The 18,788-nt window shown below is 43.6% G+C and overlaps 1 protein-coding gene across 1 annotated transcript in view; it reads right to left on the bottom strand.

Annotated features, from left to right (window-relative positions):
* The window catches only part of LOC306964274 (von Willebrand factor A domain-containing protein 5B1-like), a gene marked incomplete at both ends in the record, with an annotated part of 34,985 nt that extends 20,106 nt beyond the window's left edge, over nucleotides 1-14,879 (bottom strand). Inside the window, 6 exons of the mRNA XM_079558267.1 lie at nucleotides 6,814-6,879; nucleotides 9,608-9,742; nucleotides 11,122-11,259; nucleotides 11,338-11,628; nucleotides 12,930-13,113; nucleotides 14,832-14,879. Coding sequence (XP_079414393.1) covers nucleotides 6,814-6,879; nucleotides 9,608-9,742; nucleotides 11,122-11,259; nucleotides 11,338-11,628; nucleotides 12,930-13,113; nucleotides 14,832-14,879 — 862 coding nt within the window. The remainder of the gene's footprint in view (nucleotides 1-6,813; nucleotides 6,880-9,607; nucleotides 9,743-11,121; nucleotides 11,260-11,337; nucleotides 11,629-12,929; nucleotides 13,114-14,831) is intronic.
* Nucleotides 14,880-18,788: the final 3,909 nt, after the last annotated feature.

Below are 18,788 nucleotides of genomic sequence, written 5' to 3'. Positions count from 1 at the left end.
CTCGTCAACAGAGGCTGTTCAGGCAGTATCACCAGAGCTCACCACAGAGACCTCGTCAACAGAGGCTGTTCAGGCAGTATCTCCAGAGCTCACCACAGAGACCTCGTCAACGGAGGCTGTTCAGGCAGTATCTCCAGAGCTCACCACAGAGACCTCGTCAACAGAGGCTGTTCAGGCAGTATCACCAGAGCTCACCACAGAGACCTCGTCAACAGAGGCTGTTCAGGCAGTATCTCCAGAGCTCACCACAGAGACCTCGTCAACAGAGGCTGTTCAGGCAGTATCACCAGAGCTCACCACAGAGACCTCGTCAACAGAGGCTGTTCAGGCAGTATCACCAGAGCTCCCAGAGGACTCAGAACCACCAGCTTCAGGTGTTACAGAGGCTTCTGGGGAAACTCCTCTGAGGGTCTGGATAGAGACTGAAAATGGGCACAAAATCTGGATGCATTGGAATTTCTCAAATCCTAACAAATGGTGGAAAATCTGTGCGATGGCGCCAGGGAAACCTAGAGGACGTAACACTGTAGAACTAGATCTTAGCGCTGATGAGAAAATAGAGCGATTAACTCGATGTCGATGTACATATACAAAAAGACTTATTGGATTCAACGCCCAAGCTTTTACCAGAAGACATTATTCTGGAAGACTTGGAGAATTTTGCACACTCCGTAGTAGTGAATGGGTGAATGGAAAGTATGTATGCAGGATGTATGCATTAGGATCAAAAGTAGTGTTGAAGAAGTTAATGAATGAAGGCTTGTCTTTGGGTTACAGGACAGCATGAATGATGGGGGAAGCATGTTGGGAGAGGAGAGCAACGGAGAAAGGGGATAAGGAAGAGATAGATGTAGAATCGAAAGAGAGTACAGAAGAAGTACGCAGGGAATGGGGAAATGATGATGTGATCTTTATAGACCCAGATGGAACAACAGTTCATATGTCCTCCCTCAGGACTATTGGAGGATTACCCCTAATGTCTGATAAACGATCCGAAATGGTGATAAAAGAATTCGTGGAAAAGGTAGAAAGAATAGCTAAAAAAGAGGAACCATCAGGGAAAGCATCAAGAGAAGCTGTAGAAACACAGATTGCCATGTTCAGAATGTTCATTGAAGCCCCCACTGAATGGGAGAGGAAGTGTCTTAACCATGAGTTTACTGAGGAGGAAAGCAGGGACCTCGAGGAGATGCTAGAAACAGATGTTGAAGCTTTAATACAAGAAAAGACCTGGCCTAGACTTACTCATAGATTCCTTGACCCCAGATTTGTTGAAAGGGACACGTTAGCAAACAAGTGTTTCCAAGGCAAGACACCAAATAGACACCATAGTCCAAAATGTTGGGGCCATGCCCTTATGGATCAGGAAGAGAGGGAGGAGTTACAGGCAGCAGAGTTTGACAGGACCAGAACGTGGCGGAAGTTCGAGGAGAGGCTGACGAAAACAGCTGGGCCAGATATCAACGGTGCCTGGAATCGAACACGACTGAGAGAACACGCGCAGGAGAAGTCTCGTTACTACCACGACACCGAGGAGAAAGTGAATGAGGACTGGCGCAGGTTCAAGGAGATTACCAGGCAGTGTCGACTACTTTGGGCCATCCACCGTCTCCAGAAGGCCTACGACCCACCCAAGGAGATGTCGAACATCACCGAGGATGAGGAGCCAGCCCCGCCTGTTCCTGACCTCGAGATGATTCTTCAGGTCACTAAGATCATCCAGACCTACGACCCACAGGGGGAGGGGGAAGCTGCAGATCCGCCAGAAACCATCATGCCCTCCATAAAGGATATAGTTCCTGATGTTCGAAACCTTGGATTATTTGCTAAACCTTGGCATCGGCCTGTTGGATGTATTGATCATACTGTCTTGCATAACATGCTCAGAGGATGGAGAAGGTTTCTTCAAGACCCAGTTGGCCTACGCACTGCTCAAATGCAGGGTGTTGCGTGGGGCATCCTGGGAATGGACGACTGTGGATGGGGACAGCAGAACTGTGTGAGGATTTATGACGTGCAGGGCAACGGCCTTGAACCAGAGACTTTGGAATCTATTTGTGCTTTTGATACTAACATGATTGATGCTTGTTCCAACTCTGGAGAGACAATTGGATGTTATCTCATGAAGCAGAAGTTCATGGTTGTTCCAGCAGCAGCTGTGGACCCGCAGATAACTGACGGACCTTGGTTGTGGTATCAGGAGATACCTAGCGAGAAAGGTGGAGGTAAAAGATGGTCATTTGTGTGTGCAGGAGGTCCAGCTGTTGATGACCAACCACACTTTGATGCAGCCACACCAGGGGATCGCGTTGTTGAAGTCAGAACCATTTCTCGGTACAGGTTAATTGTAGATGGCACTCAAACCAGTGGCACTCAATGGAGGTGTGACTCAGTTCATTGTAACAAGGAGGACGACACATGGCACATGGAGCCTAGGGTTAAACCAGGCATCCTCACTGAATACATGGGTACTCAAGAATGCAAAAGTTGCCTAGTTCACCTTAGGAGACGAGGCACTCAACCCGAACCAGGATATAGCGACAAAATACACACACAGATGTGGCCAATTTGGCTTAAACTAAGGAAAATTGAAAGATTGGGAAGTGAAGGTTGGGATGCTAGATCTCATCTAAAGCATCTTATGGGAGAAAGTCAGTACAGCGGACGTAAAAATGTGTGGGTTTATTGGGCCGGAGATATCTGGGACAGGATTCTTTCCTATCACGAGAAAATTAACCCTCAGGAACAGGTAGTAAAATACTACCTAACAGAAGATAAATCACCTCCATTCTGGGCCTTAATGGATAAAGGGGCTTTCCCCAGAGTGACCAAAGTACACGAAGAGAAGGTTCTGACTCAAAGCATTGAACTTTGGGAGAAAATTGACAAATATGGGGAAACTAGATGGACCAAACATCCTAAACTTAGGCGAATGGCAGCAAAATTATCAGAAAGAACCCCAGAAGAACCAGGAGATGTGGGGGAGTATTGCCAGAGAGTACCTGAAAAGAAACGCTCACCAATACAGAGGCAACTACCCTTAGGAGATCCTGACCCTTCAGATAGACCAGACCCTTCAGGTAAATCAGAACTAACCAATAAAGTACCTCACCCAGTGGTTAAGGTTGAAACGGTAACTGAGAGCAGCCCAATGAACAAAAGCAAAAGAGCAAGGGCAGTACAAGAATCAGAGAAGGGAGACGAAAGTGAATTAGAGGAGGAAGACGAAAGTCTGAAGTTTACAGACCTAAGAATGGAGATTAGGAAATTCAATGTCAAACATGAAAGGGATCCGAAGTCACTTGGAGCGACAGTTCCTCAAGAGGATACTGAACGGTCTCCAACTCCAGTTCCTCAAGAGGATACTGAGAGAAGGGAAAGAACTAAGAGCATGTAAACCATCTAAGTAAAAAAGGGGAGTTAGAAAGGCATCAGTCATGATGACTCCAGAGGAGGATGTAGAAGAGTGGCGTTTTTTGGGCTTCTTTTTAGCTGCAATTCCTGATCTTATATCAGTACCTGTCCAACAGGGGGTTTAAAGGTGAAAATGGAGTAATCATTCCTGATGTGATAGAACCGATGCTGAGAAAGGGGAAATTGAGGTAAAGCAGACAGTTCAGGCTTGGGCTGTCTAAACGATTCAAATGCTTTGTATGAGAGTTGTATTACTTAAAAATGTGGAGGAAGATGCCTTAAACAGGGTCTGATAGAAAATAAAGGAGTATAAAAAGTAGTTTAGATTCCCTAACCTCGCTTGCTCCCACAAAAGTTCCCAATGAAAAGGGCGTTATAAAAATGAGCATATCTGCAGAAAATAAAAAGAAAGAGTTTTGTTATATTGATTTTTATTTTATTTTTTTATTAAGACTTTGAATATTTGTTTATTTTTATTAAGACTTTGAATATTTGTTGTGAATGCTTTTATTATGATTGATGAAGTTTAACATGAATCTATTTTCCTTTTTTACCAAAATAAGATATAACATGTGGGTTATTGTTAGAAACATACCAAGTTTACAAAAGTTTACCAGAGGCTTCAATTCTCATTCAATGGTTATCACAGGTTAACTTGCTTTACTGTAGTGACACTTGCTTGCTTGGAAAAAAACTGTAATTAATTTCGACTTATAGCTTAAATCGTACTTTTATAAAGGTGTTTCTAGAAAAATGTATTTCTCAACAAGCGATGAATCCAGCTTGTAAAAATGTATATAGACTGGAACCTTGGTATCACAATGTGCAGTAATACCAAGAATAAAATATCAGGTACAGGGAGTAATGTTTATAAATAAATGGAAAAAATGGAGGAAACCCTAATATAAAAAGAATAAAAAAAGAGTATACCTAGCCGAGGTTCCCTTTCAGGACCAGGGTGCTATAAAAATGATAAAACAAAGAAAGCAATGCTATAAAAATGATAAAACAAAGAAAGCAATGCTATAAAAATGATAAAACAAAGAAAGCAATGCTATAAAAATGATAAAACAAAGAAAGCAATGCTATAAAAATGATTATAATGGATATAAAATGTTTTGTTGTTTCTCATTTATCTGATCAGGTTTTCAGATCAGTATTGTTGTAACCAGGTACATGATGTGTGTGTAAGATAGCGATTGTGCAACAGGGGAAGAGAGGTGGCCCCTCATGAGGAGATTGTGCAACGGGGGGAGTGATGGCCCTCTATGCTCCATTGGAAATGTAAGCAGAGTTGGCGTCTCTGACGCGACGCTATCAAATAACAGGAAACACCTCGCACCTAGCCTTCTCAGAAGAAGGGACGTGGTTGTGGGTTGTAAAAATCCCCCCCGCTTCTGACATTGTGGGTTGCAAAAATCCCCCCGCTTGTGACGTAGACCTTATGTCCTTCACAAAGTAGATAAATACGGCTGCTCTGACAGCTATACGTTGGTCGCAACAAGTTTACTTGGCTGACGGCTCATGGATGTTTTCTGACCCCGGGGGCCATCACTTCTCTCCTACTTTGTCTTACGGATGGTGACAGAGACATTTTCACCTAAAAGAGTTCGAGAGCGCATGGGTAAGGCCTGATTTTTGGGGCTCGACCGCATTATCTGATACTTGTAAGATCTGCTTTTGTGGTTGACTATAAAGCACTTATCCTTCACTGGGGCACGATTCTCACTTAGCAGAGGGTACCAGTTGTTCACCTGCTTACTCATTTAGAGAGTTGTGTGTTCCGGCAACTGGGCCTCTAAAGAGATCTGGTCACTTTTGACTTTGGTGAAAGATCAGGGTTGTCTCCAGACCACATTAGTCTTACGATTACAATCACTGCACAAAATGAGCGGCGGGCCTTCAGGCTTGTGCACTAAAAAAAACATGCACAATAGGCCAGGATGAATGATGTGTGTGAGTGAATGGTGGTGTCAGAGGGTCCGTTGGCGCAGACGTGTGTAGTCACGAAAGCGCTTCTGACAGTCTCCCCCAGGGGAACTGAAGCTACAAACGTAGCTTTCCACCACCGAGTATGGAGTGAATGTACAAGTGTCTCATGTAAAGCGCTTTGTGACCATGTCTGTGAAAGGCGCTGTATAAATAAAGATCTTCTTCTTCTTCTTCTTCTTCTGATCTTATGCGCATAAACAGTAAAGGTGTTCTGTCTCTGTCCCTCTGTTGCATTGTATGGAATTTGGAATATTGAATCTGTGACATATGGAATTTGGAATATTGAATCTGCGAAATAAATAATTTGATTGGATCCTAAAACTACAACTAAGTGTCCTTTTATTATGACAACTAAATTGCATAATCCTGATATCTCGATGTTTTGAATGGTTTTGGTGATGGTGTGAAAGTGTATTGTTGTGGGATTAGTAAATGTACCAGGAGTCTTAGGTTAGACTGTCAATCCTCACTACAGTTCTGGAAGTCTCCCACTCGACTACCACGACGTTAAGAAGGTGACCCCAGAAACCATAAGAGGCTCGGCAGGGACTTCCCGTCTGAGGCTGTAGTGAGTGTATCCCGAGTCAGGCTTCTGCCAAGAGCTCAGGTTTATTCGGACAAACGGACCCATAGCCGGGGTACTCTCCACGCAAACCTCTTAACTCCCGCCTGAACCGAGAGGATCTTTTTCCTCACGTCATCAGGTTTTTTTCATTTTTTTGTTGGGTATTCAACTCAGTTTTGTCATTTTTTTGTCAAATTTTTTTGTCATTTTTTTGTTATTTTCAGTCAATTGTTTGTATTTTTTTTTGTCAAATTTTGTCAAATATTCTTGTCATTTTTTGTCACAATTTGTTCATTTTTTCGTCAATTTTTTAATACATTTTTTGTCATTTTTTATCCAATTTTTGTCATTTTTTTGTGACATTTTTGTGACATTTTTGCCCCTTTTGCATCAATTTTTCGGCATTTTTTCGTCAATGTTTTCTCACTTTTTTGTCACATTTCCATCATTGTTTTCGTCTCAGTTTTCCAGAAGCTTTTGGATTGGGGTAAAGCCAAACTGGAGAAACTGTGCTCGGTTCAGGCGGGAGTTCAGGGGCTAAATAAAGGTTGACAGTGATCATTTCAGACGATTATATTCTAATAGTGCTTCATCTGTCGATAAAAAGTGTAGAAATGATTTAAAAACATGCAAATCGTTAGCCGCGTAGCATAATTGCCTAAGTCGTCAACATTGAAGCACGATCGAGGCCATTATGCTACGTGGCTAACGAAATGTAAGCTCCTCTCACGTGTGTCGGCTCCACATGACTCTGTAAAACCAGGGAACATGAAGTCGATGCTTTTACGTGGCCTGTCGTGGATGATGTGAGCTCCTTTGACAGAGTCTTTGGGGGTTTTTACCTTCTGCAAAGCTGCATCTCTCCCAACTGGAGGTGGGCGTGCTGCACGGGGACGCAGCGTCTTCTCCTGCTGAGACACCAACGACAAACACTCACACAAATGTAGCTTCACATTTCTTCCTTTCATACTTCAGCTCAGCTCCTGAACAAACTGATGCTAAGTGTGAGAGGGCGTCTGTGCTGCTGTTGCTATGCCACCAAAGGACTAATTCTATAACATTTAGAGAACCTCCACATGAAACACGTGATATAAATAGATCCATTACATGTCGTGCAAGTCGGTCTCTTGACAACAACTTTCTCACTTTTAAGGTTATACTCTGCATCCTGCTTTAGTGCTTTAAAAAGCAGAGGGTGACGAGTGTGGATCAGGAAACGGTCTGTAGGGGGCGCCGCTCATGTGTTAAAAATAAAGTCAGGCCAGAGGGTGACACAGATTTTAGCATTTTAACATATTTCATTTTTCCACAAAATGTTCTTGTAAAGCTCCCGAAGCCGATTTAACCTGAACTTTTAACGTGTTTGGAATCAAATAACACTCTGCATGAGCTTAGAGCACATGTGTCAAGGTCAAGGCCCGCGGGCCATATGTGGACCACGAGATGATTTAATGTGGCCCTTCGAGGAGCATGAATTCCTGAGCATTTAAAAAAAAAAGTAATGCTGCGAAATATGAAATGTAATCGTTGGAGTTGTATAGAGTTCGGGAATGTGACGTCATATTGCTAAGCATTATGGGATAGGCTTATGCACAGTTTCCCCACGTGACGTCTTCCTGGACAGTCAGACCTGGACTTCCTGTCGCTGATCGTTTACGTTCACAACTAGCAGGTCCCGCACACATAAAGAGAAGCTCAGGATCTGGTGAAGGACGAGTCACTGATGGAGTCACAGAAACGTGTTACAAACATCATGTTCACTGTGAATCTGCCCCAAAGGAAACGCCAGCGCTTGTGAGGGGCGGAGCTTCATCTTAGAGCTAAAGGCTAGTGTTAAAAAATGATAATATAACATGAAAAAAAGTCAATATTATTTAAACTAACAGGACCATTCTGTTTTGCGCTCGTTCAAAACTTTGCGCTAGTTTTATTTTTATTTTGTGTTAGCCGCCGCGTTAGCCTCAAGACAAAAACATCCACCGTTATGAACACGGAGTTTCCTCCAGTGAAGTCGTTACGTCTCATGTAATATTTTCTAACCTGCTCCGTCACATCTGAGCTTTTACTCTCTGTCCTTTACCAGATCTTAAGCTATGGCTTCATTTCTGTGGGACCTGCTCATGTTAATGGGACGAGATAACGGACAGGAAGGACAGCGTCTGGCTGACTGTCCAGGCGGAAACACGTGGGGTCACTGTGCACAAGCCCATTAGCAGCAGTTGTAAACTAATGGAGATTTTAAAAGTTCAAATACTGGAGTTATTGTTCACATTAAAACACTTGGACACCACAGTGAGTAACTCAGCAGTAACGGAGCTGTTCCACGGCCATTTTCTCCACTTTAGAAACTGTTTTTAGTTCAAGCCTATGGAAATGTAAAAAAGGTGAAAAGGTGAAAAGGTTCGGCAAAATCAGCAGCTTCAGCCTTTGCCTTTTCGGACGTGTTTTACAGAGGTTTTTTTTTTTTTTTTTTTACCAACAATGCGTTTCTGTGCTCCATGTGAGTGGGCATCACAGCCTGAGCAGATTTGTGTTGCCATGACGACTAACCCTCTGCACCCACAGCCAGGAGGTCCCAGGTTCAGTAGATACAGACGCATCTCGTCATAGAAGGGGGCGGGGCTTCGCCGAGGGGGAAAATAGAATCTTTAGAGATTTTTTAGCCATTTTCTGGTGGAAAATGAACTTATTTATCACATACATAAAGTCAAGTGTAAATCGGGCCCATATGGATATTTTCTCACAGCAGATTGTTCAGTAGAAGCGAAAAAACGGCAGTTGTAGCTAGCGCTAGCTAACCGTTAGCATTAGCCCGATGCTAACATGTAGCATTATGTTAGCATTCTCCGTTATTAATGTGTTTATGGGCTGTTGAACCACTTTGCTCCAGTGTTCATTTTGAAAACATATTTTAGTTTAGTTTTAGTCGAGATTTAGTAAAAAAATAACTTTTCAATTTTAGTCTAGTTTTAGTCGACTAAATTTCAGACTAATTGAGTGGACTTTGCATTGATAATATTGATTCTAATCATGTTTAATGTTGTTCCTCTGCTTCATGTTTCTGCTCCACATGAACAAAGCTCAAAGCTGATCCTTTAAACACGATCTGAGGCTCTTTCAGACGCTCAATACAAGTGTGGATGATTTTAGTCTCTCCTTTTCATTTTTATTTAGTCTGATTTTAGTCGACTCAAATATCTGGACATTTTAGTCACAGTTTTAGTCTCATGAGAAACTTTTAATTTAGCTTTAGTCCAATTTTAGTCACAAAAATATCACTTTGACTAAAATTAAGACGACATTTACACTGCTTTGCTCCTCTCCATGTCTGTGTATCTTTATTTAGTAGAAACTATATTCATAATTCAGCGTTTGTTAAAGTCGTTTTTGAATAATTAAAGAAAGTTGAGATTTTTCTCCTTATTGTTTTCCCCCTTTTCAAACATGACCATATATGGGCGAGTCCAGGGGCGTCTGTGTCCCCAAACCATGCGGGACCTTCCTGTGCAGAGTTGGTTTATTTCCCCCGGGAGCTTTTGGTTTTTCTCTTATCAAACCCAAAACATGTACAAGAGTCCTCCCATGCACTGAAGCCCTGTTGTTTTGTGGGGTTTGATCATCGTGTCCTGTTTTTACCGTTGCATTGTGGTCCGTCCTCTGCGTCCTCTGACACCCCCCCGGACTGAGAGCGTCCCAGGCCGATGGAGTAGCCCCGGTTCTTCCTGCTCCCGGACCGAGAGCTGGAGCGGGAGCTTCTCTTCAGCACTTCACCTGCAGGGGAGGGATTCAAATACTTTTAAACGTGTAATACTCGGGCACCGCGGTGTATTATTATATCTTGAATTGAACAAACTGTGAGTGTTTGAGGGTGGAGCCCTTGTAAAGTCATGATTTAGCCTTGGATTAATCTTCTTTACTTGATCAATTACTGAAACCAAACCTCTGTCTGACGCACACAGCCATGTTTTTTATTAATTAACACTGAACTTTGTCTTGTGGCTTCATGTCCTGCCACCCGACAAGCTGCTATTGATCCAAAATGGCTTAATATCACCAAGTAACAACTGTTTGAGAGACATGCGGGACTTTAGAGGCAGTTGTGGTGAACAGGTCTGAGCTCATTCTACACATTAGGACATGGAACATGTAGTGGGAGGAAAATACTTAGTTTTAACATGTTTGAACTCCGTATAGTCCCTTTAAGGTGCTTTATTTGTCTTTATGCAATAACTGGACAATTACATTTGTCTGCATTTGACGCCGCTGTTAAACCTCTGACCACCCGCCAAAACCAAATGCATTCGCTCCTCTTTGCCAGTGTTGTCATTTCCCTTATGTGTTTTTGTCACTTTTTTATTACTTTTTTGTTGCTCTTTTGTCATTTTTTTGCTGGATTTTTGTCATTTTTTTGCTGGACTTTTGTCATTTTTCTGCTGGATTTTTGTCTTTTTTTTGCTGGATTATTGTCTTTTTTTGATGGATTTTTGTCATTTTTTTTGCTGGATTTTAGTCATTTTTTTGCTGGATTTTAGTCATTTTTTTGCTGGATTTTTGTCATTTTTTTGCTGGATTTTTGTCTTTTTTTTGCTGGATTTTTGTCTTTTTTTTTGCTGGATTTTTGTCTTTTTTTTGCTGGATTTTTGTCATTTTTTTGCTGGATTTTTGTCATTTTTTTGCTGGACTTTTGTCACTTTTTTGCTGGACTTTTGTCACTTTTTTGCCGGACTTTTGTCATTTTTTTGCTGGATTGGTCACAATCACCTGGATGGACATTTCCCCTATTGCTCATGTTTTTTGTGGTGAGGGGAAACGGAGTAACCTACGCAGACACAGGGAGAACATGTCCAGGCCCCGTCCAGATGGAAATCGAACCCTAGACCTTCCAGCTGTGAAGCACGAGACAGTCATGTACTAACTTGGGGACTATAACCCACGTATTAATACTTTACAAATACTTTTCATGTGAAGGTTAAGTCTAGTATTGTACAAAATCACCCCTATAGTTTGTCATATAAAACGTGCACCTGATCCAGCGATCCGTCGTTTTGGAGAAAGCTGTTCTATTGAATTTGTCTCACACTTCAGCGTTATGCACGTGAGTGGAGGATAAACGGGATGGAACCACTTCACCATCAATCCATGGGACTCACCGTGGCTGATGTGCTCAATACATGTGGGCAAATACTCGTTGGTGTCCAGGTCGATGGGGACGAACGCGGTGAATTTGCTCAGAATATTACAGGATTTGCTGGAGTGGACGGCGTAGGTCTGGTACCTCCTCCCCGAGCCTGGAGAACAATCATTTACACATGAGTACGACAGCCTATGGTTTATTTATTTACAATGTTTCGGTCGTGGATCCGCACCGTGCTCGATCTCGCGCTCCTTCTCCGCCATGTGCTCGAAGTCGTAGATGATGGAGCGCCCGGCGAGGTAGTGGAAGGTCTCGTTCCACAGCTCCTCGTGCACCTTCTCCTCCCGCTCGCGCCCGTTCAGATACGGCGCGATGTCGAACTCCATCTCCCACTTCACCGGCGTCCCGCTCAGGAGTCCGGACACCACGGCCTTGCAGTCGGACTTGGGGCCGGGGGGCAGGTCTGAGGCCGGGGGCGGCTCCTGTGGGGTCTCGGCCTGGACCAGCTGGTGACTGTAGCCTTCTGGACACAACAAGGGGAGCTGTGTTACTGCAGATGATGATGTGGGGGTGCAGTCACTGGCAGGGCTTTGGAACTGAAGTGATGGGATGATATAAGAAGACTCTGGAACATCTGCCCCCACGTGATTTACATCGTATGTTTTTCATTTATACATCCATTTTTAGCTACTTTATGGTGCTACTTCTATTTGATTCTACTTTTTTACTGTTTTAAGTCAGGGATAATGTATAGAACGCTGGTCATTATCGGGAAAAAAAGCACCGACAGGGCGAACCGGACCCCGACGTGAAGCGGTCCCTGACCAGCATTCTAATAGATCCATGACATGATCCGCTTATTATTCGGCCATTTTCCAACTGAACACACACAACATAAACTTCGTACACTTTTATGAAGTTCGAAAGGTTTATTTAATGACTTCCGCGACAAATAGTTCCCAAAAGTTTGCGCGTTGCTCGGCAACGTTTTGCTAGGCTAGAAGCAGCAAGGCTAGCAGTTAGCCTAGCTACTTAGCTGAAGGCGCAGTTGGAGGAATGGAGGTGAATCTTAAAGTCAGACTCACGATAACTTCACGAGCGATTCCCCGACTTCTCTCTCAGTGACGGGACAGATAGTGTCGCTGCTACGTACGTGCGGAGTGATATGAAAGCACCAACTGATCATCCCAGGTCTCTGAGATTAATGTCAGTGATTCATAGAGCCCCAAGACACGATACCATCCATGAGTTTCATTATTATTGTTTTTTTTTTTTACCTTTTTGACACAAAAATCCAATTTGCATAATAATTTGGAACGCAGTGTAGACCCAGATCCACCTCTTCATTCAAATGCTTTATAATTAGATGTACAGTGTCTACAGGGCAAATGAAATGTCTTTCCATTACTTGGGGAGCTACGTTCAGGTAAAGCGCCTTTAAGCACATTTTGAATAAAGTACAACATCTCAGCCCTAAAAACAGATGGTCAGGTTTGTGCCTCATTGTTGTGACTGGACAAAATGCGTTGGAAGAAGCTGCCTCAGGAAACCCAGTATTTTCCTTTCTTTTCCAACATGGTGTATAAAAATGACATGTTATTTGTTTTTTCTGAAGCTTATCACCTACTGCTGCACCTGTTGCCTCCACAAACAGATCTGATGTTTTTTATAATCACCAGCTGCTGCTTTTACACAAACATGTTTCATCAGCGGAGACCAAACACAAATTAATCTAGTCTCCGCGAGCGAGACGAGCGTATGTTCACATCAAAAGCATTACGGGATATAAATGTTGGTTATAGACTTGTGTAAAACCTGTCAGACCTGTGTCTCCGACGCTGCCGACAGACGGGGTGTCGGTGGAGGAGCGGGACCCCCCCTCTCCAGCAGAGGGACCGGCTGCAGGCTGGTCTGGAGCCTCCTCTGTGGGGCTGCTCTGGGCCTCATCGCGAGCACTGGGCAGGTGACAGCTGGCAGCATGCCCTCTGGAGGACGCCGCACACAGGGGCTGGAAGGGAAGAAATCATTTTTAAAAAGTCAATCTGGTTGGTCTCTTCAGCTGGATGGATAATTGGTCGGTAGCCAAGCGAGGTTAGCAAAAAACAACAAAAATCCACACACTCCACAAGTCTCAGCTGACACCCGTCTGTTTAACCCTCTGCCAGGACTGAGGCCAGGACTGAGGTCAGTGCTGAGGTCAGTGGCCTGAACAGCTGCTGGAACCAGGAGAGAACCAGACCTTAAGGTTAGGGCCAATGATTGGATTAGGCCGTCTATCCCCCAACTCAACTTGGTTTAATGGAGAAATTAACAGAATAAACTGATAATGTAAAATTAAATTAAATATCAAATTGTTTTTAAATGTCGGCTAAATTGCCTTAAAATTGGGTTCGGCGCCCCCTGGTGTGTATCATCCTTTGATCTGAGTCGCTCTTACGTCCTGCTTGGTGAGCTCCTTTATACTGTGCGCCAAATCCCGCGTTGCTCTATCAAACTTGACCAAATGTGGATTTTAATGTGAGCTTTTCCCCTCTGTGCACGGTCGCGACGTTTCGGATCAGATAGTCCTTCTTCAGGCATCAGTGCACATGTCCTCATGACTGCTTGTCATGGCAAATTATAGGCACGTCTTACGGTATTTCCCCAATTGGCTTCAAAGGCGTCTTATGATGAACGCTGGCATTTCCAACACCAGATAGGCACTGGCGGAGTAGGTTTATGAGTTAGACCCACCTCCCATGTGGAGCTCGGTAATGCACGGGCCACATCTGCTGCAAGTTGTACCATGAGGTTTTCCCAGTCGTGTTGTACACACCAAAATAAAAAACTAAAATAACAAGCTAACATAATCCATAATGCAAAAAATGATGTTTTTTTGTAGAACTAAAATGGTCCTTCCTATAACTTAGGTTTAGGCATGGGTCCACTGACCTTAAGGTTAGGGCCAATGATTGGATTAGGCCATCTATAGGTAAAAAGAACTGTTTTCAGCCTGGATTTGAACATTGTCAGAGTTGAGGCCTGTCTCACATCCTCATGAAGACTGTTCCAGATTTTAGCTGCATGAAACTGAAACGCAGCCTCACCGTGTTTAGTCCTGACTCTGGAACCACCAGGAGGCCCCTCCCTGAAGTTCTCAGGGCTGAGATGGTTCATACGGCTCTAACATGTCAGATGGACTTTGGTGCTAAACCATGAAAAGACTTGTAACAAGCAGAGCTGTTTTAAAGTCTATTCTCTGAGTGACAGGAAGCCAGTGCAGAGACCGGAGCACTGGACTAATATGGTCGTATTTCCTGAAAATATTGACAGTATTTTCTACATTTTAGAGCCTTTTCATGCATTTGATCTGATTTATGAATGAATGTTATGAATGGGCGATACAGGTCACACTCCTGGGCCATGTGCAATTTTGAGCATCATTATTACATCATGTTAATCAAAGATATGTTCATTCATGTTTTAGCAACAAAACTGAGACGAAACCAAGGACGGAAATTTGACAAAAAAGTGACAAAAAAGTGACAAAAAAATTGACAAAAAAATGAGAAAAAAAAGATACAAAAAAAAAAAAGATACAAAAAATGTACAAAAAAAGGGTTAGGGTTAATCTTAACCCTAACCCTAAAAAAATGGACAAAAAGGTCCATTTTTTGTCCGATCGCTCCGCCCCTGTGTGGGGGCGGGGTGACGGGCTGGAGCGCGACGCCTGCGCCTGTTTGGCGCCTGCGTCTGCCTCCGACCACGACCAAGAGCCATAGTGACCGCTGCCATGACGACGGCCCTGGTTACTGATCTCTGGAGTGATGTCATCAGTGAGACATGTGTGGTCAAGTTTGAAACACTTTATTTAAAACACAAACAGACAGAGACGATCCTGCAGTCAGTATCAGTGTTTGGTTCTTTAGCTGCACATACGACAACTGAGACTATTGTGTCGAATCGCATTTTGTTGAGAAATGTTTTTGCTTTTAAGTTTGTGATTGAAACATTATATTATGGGATGATCTGCTGAAATTATCCTTTCTTATGTTTGTTTCTCAACATGAGCTCTATAGTTTGTTTAACCCCTTAACTCCCACCTGAACCGAGCACATTTTCTCCAGTTTGGCTTTACCCCAATCCTAAAGCTTCTGGAAAAAAGGTGAAAAAATAGCAACAAAACTGAGACGAAAACAATGATGGAAATGTGACAAAAAATGGACGAAAAAATGACAAAAGGTGAGGGTTAGGGTTAGGGTTAGGGTTATGAGTTAGACCCAACTCCCTAGATAAAGCAGTGCCTTTAATACATTCTCATATAGTGTCTGCGAAACATTCTGGTTTTGGTTTTGTTCCACAGACACGAAGAGAAGGTTTTTCAGTCACCGCGAGGGGCACAGTTAGACTCACTGGCCTCTACATGTCCAGCTCCAGAACATCCAGAACGCTGCTGCTCCAGTCCTGACAAGAACCAGGAAACACGACCATATTAGTCCAGTGCTCCGGTCTCTGCACTGGCTTCCTGTCACTCAGAGAATAGACTTTAAAACAGCTCTGCTCGTTACAAGTCTTTTCATGGTTTAGCACCAAAGTCCATCTGACATGTTAGAGCCGTATGAACCATCTCAGGGAGGGGAGGGGCCTCCTGGTGGTTCCAGAGTCAGGACTAAACACGGTGAGGCTGCGTTTCACTATCATGCTATGATCTGTGGTTCTCAGCCTTTTGGAACAGCGACCCCCATTATAACCGGTAAAGGGATTCATGACCCCCGTCCCAGTCACACCGTGAGAAATAGGAACTTTAGTCGACATCATTCTTCAAAAACAAAGAAAAGCAAAACAAACGGCTGAAATGAATTCACCAAACTATGAACAAATGGTGGCACTTGGGTAAAAGAGTAAACTTGGTACAAAAAAATATTAGGTTATCTGCTAATAAAAATATGTACATTTCATCTAAATGATCTGGTGACCCCCCAAATTTGTCTCTCGACCCCCAGGTTGAGAACCACTGATCTGGAACGGTCTCCACGAGGATGTGAGACAGGCCTCGACTCTGACGATGTTCAAATCCAGGCTGAAAGCAGATCTTTTTATCCTGAAAGTGTTTTATCTGCACTCTCGCCTCTCACTGAAATGAATAACTTTTCATGTTGATGTTTCATGGATTGATTTGATCTGTTTTCTTGTTTCATTGTGGCTAAAGATGCCTCAGGAGAAGCTGCCACAGGGAACCTAATCTTTTCTTTTCCCTCGCAGTGATGTTTGATGTGCACCACTTGTTTTCACTGATCATCTGTCGCTGCACCTGTTCCTTCTCTCCACAGTTTCTCTGAGTTAAGAAGTGGAGCTCCAGCCGCTCCAGCCGGGCCACTCAAAGCCGTCTCCAGAAGCACCAGTGGCCGCGCTCAGGCCGGTCTGCCAGGTCACTCAGCTCCGCATCGGCTGGATGTCCCGACTGCCGCGACGCCTCCGCCTCCACAACCAACCACTCAGGCGAGAGGCTGAACGAGACATCCAGCTCGTTCACATGGAAAACTAATGATGGTGAATTTATTATCATCCAACGAACGGACCTGTTGAATAAACACTGCTCGCTCTGCTTCTCATTAACTCTAATAAAGCCGGACGTTTGTGGAACTCGGATTCAAGCCTGTTTTTTTTTAACATAGTTGGTTTGTTGATCTGAGAAAACCAAGCACTGCAGCAAAGGTCAGGACTTTCTCCATCTCATACACAGGTGCATTAGAACATCATGAAAAAGTGCATTCATTTCTGTTATTTAACTTAAACTGTGAAACCAATAAAGGACAGACTCAGGACATGCAAAGTGAGATTATATAGCCTTTATTTGTTCTTATGGCTCAGCTCCTAAAAACCCTAAAACTTAGAAAATTAGAATATTTTACAAATTAACTAAGCCATAATCATCAAAATTATAACAAAGGCTTGACATTTGTCACTTTGCAGGTAATGAGTCTCCAACATCAACATCACCCCCCCAATCATCCCACTAACACTTGTATTACATCCAGAGAGACTATGGAAACAAAGGTTAACAAGTTACTTAGTGCTGCTTTAACTGTTAATACTTAACATCTTATTATTACCTAAGGGGACTAGATGCAAGTTTACCATTCTATACTCACTACTGCCACCTCAGGTCATACGTGTAACTACAGCTTCTCGTGCATGACGGCACTTTGGACTCAAAGTAACGACTTTTAAAGTGACAGTGCAGGATTTTAGAGGCAGTTGTGGTGAACAGGTCTGAGCTCATTCTACACATTAGGACATGGAGGAACATGTAGGGGAGGAAAATACTGAGTTTGAACATTTTTAAACTCTGGATCGTCTCTTTAAAGAGCACGGCTTTATATAAAGCGTTACCAGAACCATTTCTGGAGACTACATCGTGAAGCACTTTGAGAAAAACTTAATTTTGAAGAGTTTATTAAAGACTTTTTCAAGCTTTCCATCCTGTTATTCTGTCCCTCCCTCATTAAAAACATGGCTGAAGTGTTGCCTTGGCACATTCACGTATTTCTGAGTAATCTGTAAAAACTCTGATGGCGGCCATTTTAGGGATAGGTTTGCCTGATGGCGGCCATTTTAGGGATAGGTTTGCCTGAGTCCTCCTAGGAACGCCCCCACCTCCTGGAGACGCCTCCGAGCTTTGGTCACCAGCCGAGTAACCAACCACTGCTCCTCAGCAGAACCCCCTCCCCACTGATGCCACAGACAGCGTGTGGAGGGGGCGTGTCTAAAGGCTCAGAGGTTCTTAAAGAGACAGAGGCCGATTTCAAGACATTCACTACAGCCATTTTGAGAGAGACATTTTATACAAGGCAGTTATTCTAATTTACTGCATTTACAGACCAACAGAAGGTTTGTCATCATTGTAGTGAGATATAGACTGGTGCTGTGGGACTGACAAAAGCAGAACACCCCCTCTTTAAAGCAGAACACCCCCTCTTTAAAGCAGAACACCCCCTCTTTAAAGCAGAACACCCCCTCTTTAAAGCAGAACACCCCCTCTTTAAAGCAGAACACCCCCTCTTTAAAGCAGAACACCCCCTCTTTAAAGCAGAACACGCCCTCTTTAAAGCAGAACACCCCCTCTTTAAAGCAGAACACCCCCTCTTTAAAGCAGAACACCCCCTCTTTAAAGCAGAACACCCCCTCTTTAAAGCAGAACACCCCCTCTTTAAAGCAGAACACCCCCTCTTTAAAGCAGAACACCCCCTCTTTAAAGCAGAACACCCCCTCTTTAAAGCAGAACACCCCCTCTTTAACTGTTTTGACTAAAACATAATCCTGCCGTCAGTGATCCTCTGAAACGGTGCAGCGCCTCCTGGGTTTGTTTTCCTGTTTCACTGGTCAGCTCCTCTTCCTCCTCCTCCACGTTCACCTTCCTCTTCCTCCTGCGCAGCTCTCTCCGCTCCACAACAGTCTTTCACCGTCTTCTCCTCATGTGTCCCTTTAGTTGTTTCCTGTAGCTCCTCTTGTGACGCCGACACTGAGCTGCTAATGTGGGGGCTCGTGATGCCTCTTCAGTGTTTCAGAAGAAGACGTTTGTTTCTCCATCCATTCCTTTGGGCCCGACGGGGGTGAAGTTAGAAGCGACCAGGCTCTTCCACGTTTCCCTTTTATAATAATAATAATAATGCATTGGTTTTATATAGCGCTTTTCTGGACACT

The sequence above is a fragment of the Gobius niger genome, assembly GCF_951799975.1.
Source record: "Gobius niger genome assembly, chromosome: 6".
Lineage (NCBI taxonomy): Eukaryota > Metazoa > Chordata > Actinopteri > Gobiiformes > Gobiidae > Gobius > Gobius niger.
This window is presented reverse-complemented; position numbering and strand designations above follow the sequence as displayed.